Raw genomic sequence first — 8,669 nt, forward strand, 5'->3', positions numbered from 1 at the left:
CTAAGAAAATGTTCTATATAGGAACTCCACAGAGAATTATTCTGCAATGATAATTAATTGATAATTCCACCTATATTCTTCAACTTACTAAACTTCTGTTTTTAGGTCTAATCTTTAAAACCATCAGTTTTTAAAGGAAAATCAGTAGACTTGATTTCCTTCACCCAAATTCCCTTTGGGATTAATTAAACCCAATCCCTGTAAATCAGAGAGAAAGATATAGCAATATCGCAGCAACAATTTATCCATTCTATCACTACAGTCTGACCCAAGAGCTGCTTTATATAATGAGGGAAATGAGGAATACATTATTAATTAATCAAATATCTGGGTTTTTCTCATCCACTCTTTGAGTGCCTGTTCCCTAGAGATAGATGGACGCATGGGCAGATGGAAGCCCAGGGCAAGGTTAAGTGAAAGTGGGAGCTTATTATATCTTGCTGTGGTCAGCTATTATGTGCGCATATGTCTATGTGCTCATGTGTATGGTATGAAAGACGAAGATACCTCTGGACAGATGAATGACTTAGTGGAGAAAAGTTCCATGTAAATTGGCATTTATCCTTATATGTGGCATATTTTATCTCATATTACTACAGTCGTATTGCAGCTCCTTAAAATTCACACATTGAATTAAATTCAACACTATGCAGTTCAACAAATTCTAGCCACTCAGTACCTCAGACTGAGGCTGCATTTTCAAGTATGCCTTATAGATATAATTATGCTAAAATGAGGTGAAGCCATACACCGTTATGAATAAGAATAAAAAATGATAAGACAGACTTACAGAGAATGCCCCATGTGAAAACAAAGGGGGGGGGGTGGAAATGGCCAAAATCAAACCAAGACAGAAGACTCAGAAACCAACACTGTGAACACCTCACTTTCATACCTCTAGCCTCATAATGGAGAATGTTAGCTTCTGTTGTTTAGGCTACACAGTTTAGGTAATATTCTCATAAAATCTCTAACAAACCAATCTCTCACAATCTACTAAACTAAAACTTGCAGTGCCACTGTCTCACCAATATAGCCTAGAAAGGAAAATATTTTTATCCTGTAGTATCCTGTAGACAGCCATTATATTGCTACATTTTTTAGAAGACATACAGTTAAATAATTATACCCCCAATCTGATGTGTGACATATACACGTAAAGGTAAAGGTAAAGGCCCTCCCATTGTTCATCGATTTGCTCGAGCGGGCCCAGTAACGTCTCCATTGGAGACTTTGTTGTTACTGTGTTTGACATAGCGAATACGTCACAGGGAGCTTGCCAGGCTCTGCCGTGCGGGCGAGATACTCTTGGTAGACCCGAGTTCGATTCCTCCGCCCCTCTTGGAGAGCCTGGCAAGCTACCGAGAGTATCTCGCCCGCACGACATATACATGTAATATACATATATTCTACACAATTTACTATTCCATAATATATTTTGGACAAATTTTTGGGAAATAATAAGCCAAGAATGTTAACCTAGATATTCTTTATACTTTGCTTCACAGGTAGAGGTACGAGGTAAGAAAACATTTAAGGTACAGTAGGAACTTGAATATTGCCTATCATAACTCATCTGTCCAACTATTCCAAGAACTTGAATTTTTACTTCTACAACTACCCACTTAGCCCTCTTTCCACAAACAACAATACAAAACATTACTTTTAATAAAAATATTAATATAAACATGAATTAACAAATATTATCCAAAATGGAAAGTTGACAGGAACTAATTGTTGATATTTCTTTACAAATTAAATCAGAAAAGAATACTCTGATTTTAGACAGTCATTTCTAAATCGTTTTACTGAACTATATTTATAGTAAGCAAAAAATATCCATTTTCTTTAGAGGGACATAGAGACAACTTAAACATATATAACACAGGTAATTACAATTTTAAATTCAGATACAAACCTCTAGACCTCTATTTAGGATTGAAAGATTCAGACTTAAATCTTGAGATATTTATTCAATTATTCCACTAATTATTTTAAATTCCTCCTAGAACTGATGAAATTTTCTCTATAACTAAGGAAATTATTCAACTGAGGTAAAGTTCTCCCAGAAAACATTTGCCAATGCCTGGAGAAAGTTTTGATATCACCAAATCATCACTAGTTGGTAAGGTTAGGTGCCAGAGTCATTTAATAAGTAGAATCTAGAATATTACAAGATATTTTACAAGTCATACTCTTGCAATAGAGTCCTCCAATCCAAAATTCCAGGTCTAAAAACAGTTAATTACAATACAACATATATGCAATAATTTACATAAATTATAAAATAAGATTAAGTCTTTCCCCACAAGCTTACACACTACCAGGGAGATAGAAGTTAATCAAACAGAGTAAAAGTGAATGTAAAATGGAAGTTATAGTTACAGTGAGGGAAGGGTAACAAGATTCCAAAGAGAGGGCCAGAGCGATAGTACAGCAGGGAGGGCATTTGCCTTGCACGCCGCAGATCCAGGTTCGATCCCCAGCATCCCATATGGTCCATATGGTCCCCCCAGTACCGCCAGGAGTAATTTCTTAGCGCAGAGCCAGAAGTAACCCCTGAGCATCACTGTGTGACTCAAAAAGAAAAAAAAAAAGATTCCAAAGAGAACATTTTAAAAGAACATTTGAGCATGAAAGTTTAAAGTCAGATAAATCTTTCCTGAAGAAGTTCAGATAGCATGGATGAAGGATAAATAGGAGATAGTTTGATTAAGGGAAAAGGCAAAGCTCATTCCAAAGAGTGGACAGGAAATTAAAAGTCCTTGTGGTAAGAAGAATCTTAGAAAGAAGTAACTGCAAGAGAAACAAGATCACTGAACAGGGTCAGGAAGAAGCTAGAAGCTAGTAGGAATGAATCCTTCATGGTCCTGTAAGCCTCAAAACTGAAACATCTAAAAATATTCATTGAATCTTCTAAGTGAACCGCACCATACTAGGATCTACTGAACCAAAAATAAATATAAAACATGGTCTCAACTTTCCAGGAACATAAATATTTAGGACTTCCAGTGAACTTAGCACGAAAATCTGGTAGAAGTGATTATACTCTTTGAAAAAGAAAACTTTGCTTGTCTCAGGAAATTATTTTGGACACTCAGAATGTTCATAAGGATTTAAATCTGATCTACACTTTAACCAGCATTCACCAGAGCCTCATTGATGGGGGTTTCAAATGTAGAAACCGTTTAAGCTTAGACTAACCAACTGGTAGCAGGGGAGGAGAGCTACCATAAGTAACTGCACTATCTTCTGGGAGGCAGAATTTAGAGAGCAAGGCCCTAGATTGCAAAGCAATTTACTCCTTCCATGCTATTTGTTTAGGAAGGTTACATAAAGCTTCAGTCCCACTGGGCAGTCTCCCCAGACTCATGGACTCTGTCTCTATCTAAGAGACATCATCTTCTAGGTTCTGTTGTGGATGTATAACTGAGAAAACTGGTGCTGTGTTCTCCTTTACCTTCTTCCTTGCTATTAAGAGAACATCATTCTCTACCTCCTAGATTTACAGAACATCACGTACCAATGGACCCTAGATTAGAAAAGCAAGTAATGACTTTATACATAGAGAACCAGAATTTCTGAACTGGTTCAGCTCATGAGATACAGTGTTTCAGTTCACTTGCAAGTAAAGTTTTTCTGAGAGAATGACCAGTACAATACTTGGTAAAGTTTAAGGATTAATAAAAATATTTTACTCTAAGGGGGCTTTTCCCCCTTTCATATAAACAGAGGTATTATTAATATCATTCCCTTAAGAGACTGGTAGAAAGAAGGAAGAGTTAACATTTGTTCCACAAATTGACATTTGTTCCACAACTAAAAAGGACATGTATCAAACAAAGTGCTCTAAATATTAATCTCATTTCGTCTCTGTTCTAAATAGGTAAGTAATATTGCTTATATCTTTGAACTTCAGGAAACATGTTGAAATGAAGTCATCTTCCATGATATAATATTTTTATTATATTAGTATTAGATCATAATATTGAGATTTGTTATTAGTTTCTGTCTTGTCTATCATTGCTAATGCATTAACACTTTTCTTTGTCCACTGCTAACTAGATAACTGGAGAACTGCTCTAGCCTTTGCTTTCTGGATTTCTGGAATGCGTATGAATGTTTCTTATAATATTATTGCTAAAACAAGGGTGTGATGAGGCAGAACTGACTTAGAGGCAATGAGATGGGTATGAATTCAGGAAATGAGAGCCTGATTTCTGTAGATTACTCTAACATCTCCTTTCCCTACCTCCACGCTGTACAGCATATTTAGTAATAATTTGGAACAGAAAGATGATGATAAGCTACTATAATAAATTTTACTCTACTATATCCATTATAAAATATTATTTTACCTATGAAAAATATGAACTCTACTATTCTGTTTGCCTCTCTTTTCCTGTGATAATCTAAATCTAAATTTAAATTTTACTTCCTCTAGAAAATTTTCAAACTCTTGTAATCACAAACTATGGGAATGTCCCATGTCATACAATTTACAATTCTGTTTTCATGACGGCACTTAATCAAAGTTTTATGATATGTCTGCTTTTAAGTACATAAATACATATATGCCAAATTATATCATTAATACTTTCTTATTAATACAACTGTGTCATTTTGGTTACAGAATGCATTCTTCTTATTCTTTTTAGTACTTAATAAAAATAGTTTTGACTAAGTTTAGTAAGTGTAGTCAAGATGGGACAATACAATTTAAAGTATTTTAATGTTAATCTCATGGACAAGAGAAATGAACCAATTTTATAATATAGAGGATGCTCTGCTTTGTGAAAAAAAAGTGATTAACATTTTTAGTATTCAGAGAGTTACATAATAGTCCAGAATAGCAAGATAATAAAATAGAAATCTGAGAACTAATCTGATTTTCATTAGATTGAATATGCATACTACAACAAATACACCTCTGTAACAACCCATTTTTATTTTATGATTGACGTCACTGGGTATCTGTTTCACACAGCATACTTAAAGATAAGTTATTTGAAAATGATAATAATAATAAAGTAAGTTTTTTAAATGGGAACATTTGTGTAGCTAAAATGGTAAAATTTAATCAAATGATGTGAATACAAAAACTAAAGCATATGACTTTAGTTTCTAAAGTGTTTCATGTAGAAATTATCCCACAAGAGAAAACAAATTGAGTGTGCATAAGTGATACAGATGCAGTTTGGGGGTACTACAAAAAAGAATTTTACAGAAAGATGTCATGCCACAATGGTATGAGTATCTTAAAAAGCAGTGAGTTTCCCTAAGCATCTAAGACCCCCTGATACTTGGAAAAAGCATGGGAGAATCAAGTATCTACCATGTAACTGAACCAGAATATTCCTGAGATCCTTTCTGGCACTAACAAGCCATGATCCACAGAAAATTATATTGCAAATATTGTGTTATAGATCCTAGAGAACATCATTAAGAGTAGGATTGAATAAAATGCTCAGAAGTTATTACTACCACATAGATTTCAAAGCGCTCTTTTATAATAAAACTGGTAGAAAATCTTTAGACATTTTTCATGGTAGAATCTCTATGTAATGTCTCTGAAGTAAACACAACTTTTTCACAAGTAAACCCAAATGTTAATGATGACAAGTTGTTTTCTGCAAAGAATCTTAAGCAAGTGATTTTATTATGAAACAGTAGTAAAAATAAAATGAGGAAATTTTTAAAAAATGATAAACATGATAAACATAACACGTTCTTCATGTTATATATATCCAGATCACATGCATTCACTGAATGGCTCCAAAGTATACATTTTAGACTTGATAATATAAAAAATTAGAATTATAATAAGGAAGGATTGTTGTCCTTGAACTTCCAAATAATAATGATGTTGATTCTGTTATTAATCTAATTTACTATGGATTATTAATTATAAAATTTTATGTTATAGTTTCATTTACATTTCACAACAATCCTGATAACTACATAGGATTATTATCCCCACTTGTTAAATATATTTTCTTATTACCTAACTAGCCAGGAAGTGGGATTATTGAAACCATATTTTTAATATCAAAAATTAATTTCATGACAATATACTGCTCCCTTGAATAAGATACTGACTATTATAAGTGACATTACAAATAATTTAAAGCAATATTGAAAGTTAGAAGAGGAGAAAACAATGAATGAAATGAATACCACTTGTTACCTGATGAAAAACAGTAGAGTTCTACTCATGCTTTCAGTGTTCTTAACATTTACGACGTGATGTTCTTAATATCTAATCACATTTCTCCCTATGTGTGTGACACCTGGGTTTATGTGAATTATTCTTAGTAAAAATGCTCTTTCTAAAACTGAGGTTTTTCTTCAAGAATCATGATGAATAATGGTTAATATTAGAATTAGACAAGTTAAAATGAGGTCACTGTTGCCTCTTTCCAGGCTTCTAAAATTTGATGTGAGATTGTAATTGAAGTGGAATGGATACTGCTTAAGTGTTACGTCAGTTCACCTGAAAGTTTTCAAGGAATGTAGATTTCAAACATTCCAAGATTTCAGTTTAGCTCCTTAGAAGAGAAAGAAAAGAAATGGAGTTGGCTTTGTCTTTCTTGCTTATCTTTAAGCACAGGGGAAGGGTTTTTATACCTCTAACGACTTGTGATCACATTGGTCTTTAAATCTCCAATTACTTATGAGCACATTAGTGTTTTCCTGTACTCCCAAAGTCAAAGGGAGACTTGCCATTCAGACCCACCTCTGATAGGATATGGGTAGAGAAACCAGGAGCTCCATGGGCTTAATTTTCTGTTGCTTATCCAACTTACAGTCAATTTTAGGTTCTTATCAACTCTTTTCTGATGAGCATTGTTTTCTTCCTTCATTTTAAAACATATCGCCAGATTTTCAGTGTTGTTTGCTTATGTCTCGTCAATACTCAGGTTATGTTGCACATAAACAAACATGAGACGAATAAAAGCAAAGGAGAAAGACCGAGGCAAAGGAAGATGAGGGAAGAAAGTTTTTTATTTCACCTAAATAATACCTGCTCCTAAGAACTAAAAAAAAAAATATCCTGACACTTTCTAGCGAGCTCAGAGAATTTCATTTTCATTGCAACTCTGAAGATAATTTATTTCTAAATTTTGTCAATTTCCTCTGCCCTTTATGCTCAATTGTCTCATGTAATTGGCTTCATTCGTAGAGTCAGGTATTCAGTTAGAGATTTATGATAAAAACTACATCACCATTCTTGATCTTCCTGCTTTCTAATTCCAGCTCTGGGCTAGATTTGCTGCCCAAGCGTGAGTCCTATCCGGCTGTTCTTTGTGACTTTCAACAGGGAGACGTGGTGGAGACAATGATCTGGGAAAACCATTCCCTGTGGCTGGAATTCGTGTTCCTGTCCTATCCCTCCAACCGAGACCTGTGTGTCCTGACCTTCCTAGGAATCATTCTGGTGTATATTTTCCTCCTCACTGGCAATGCCCTCATCATGATGGCCGTGTGGACAGAAACTCGCCTGCACACGCCCATGTACTACTTGCTGGGCTGCCTCTCCGGGCTCGAAGTGTGCTACACGGCCGTGGTGGTGCCTCACATGATGGCAAATATGCTGCAGTCGGACAGGACCATCGGCTTACTGGCCTGTGCCACTCAGATGACTTTCTTAATCGGCCTTGGCAGTGCCGACTGCTTCCTCTTGGCAGCGATGGCCTACGACCGGTACGCTGCCATTTGCCACCCTTTGCAGTACCCTCTCATCATGACCTTGACGCTCTGTGTCCGCTTGGTGGTGGCCTCTGTGACCTTAGGCCTGTTCTTGTCCTTGCAATTGGCCATCTTCATCTTCTCTCTGCCCTTTTGTGAGACTCGAGGGATCCAGCACTTCTTTTGCGACATACCACCTTTGATGTGCCTGCTGTGTGCCAACAGTCACATCCATGAGCTCTCGGTGCTGGTGGCAGCCACTCTAGCCATCGCCGTGCCCTTCTTCCTCATTGCCACCTCTTACGCCTTCATCGTGAACGCTGTGCTCAAGATCAACTCAGCTGCAGGCCGCTCCCGGGCCTTCTCCACCTGCTCCTCCCACCTCATGGTGGTCCTGCTGCAGTACGGCTGTTGTGCTTTCATGTACCTGCGCCCCAAATCCAGCTTTAACCCCAAGAAAGATCAGTTCGTCTCACTGATATACATTTTTATCACCCCACTGCTCAACCCTCTTATCTATACCCTGCGGAATAGTGAAATGAAGGGCACGATAGGGAAAATTCTCACCAGGAAATGTCTTTCCCAGTACAAGTAGGTAGAAATCCAAACACTCTAGTAAGAGTTTGTTTCCAACTCATCCAAATCCCCGTGTGACTGTGATATTTATTTATCAACTTAAACAAACAAAAAACAAACAAACACTGTCTTCCCGTTGTTCATCAATTTGCTCCAGCAGGCCCAGTAATGCTATCAACTTAAAGCGATCTTTTTTTTTAATCAATGGTATAAATCAACTGTATATTGCTTATTTGTGTATATCGAGACCTCTAATCATTTCGGCAGTTTTATTTTATTAATTTTGGTTTTGAGGCCACATCCTGTGGTGGTGCTTGGGACTTACTCCTGCTGCTGCTCACGGATCACCCCTCACCTCTGGCAGGCTCAGGGATCTCCTACCTCATGTACTATTACTATGGCCC

General features: G+C 36.4%; 1 protein-coding gene across 1 annotated transcript; it reads left to right on the forward strand.

Annotated features, from left to right (window-relative positions):
- Nucleotides 1-7,339: 7,339 nt before the first annotated feature.
- LOC130041787 (olfactory receptor 10W1-like) lies at nt 7,340-8,284 on the forward strand. The gene has a single exon (XM_056134054.1). The coding sequence runs from the start codon at nt 7,340-7,342 to the stop codon at nt 8,282-8,284; it is 945 nt and encodes a 314-aa protein (XP_055990029.1).
- The last annotated feature ends 385 nt before the right edge of the window (nt 8,285-8,669 follow it).

The sequence above is a fragment of the Sorex fumeus genome, unplaced genomic scaffold, assembly GCF_029834395.1.
Source record: "Sorex fumeus unplaced genomic scaffold, SorFum_2.1 ptg000007l, whole genome shotgun sequence".
Lineage (NCBI taxonomy): Eukaryota > Metazoa > Chordata > Mammalia > Eulipotyphla > Soricidae > Sorex > Sorex fumeus.

Coding starts and splice junctions, on each gene's coding strand:
- LOC130041787 (XM_056134054.1), top strand. CDS start 7,340: ATGATCTGGGAAAACCATTCCCTGTGGCTGGAATTCGTGTTCCTGTCC.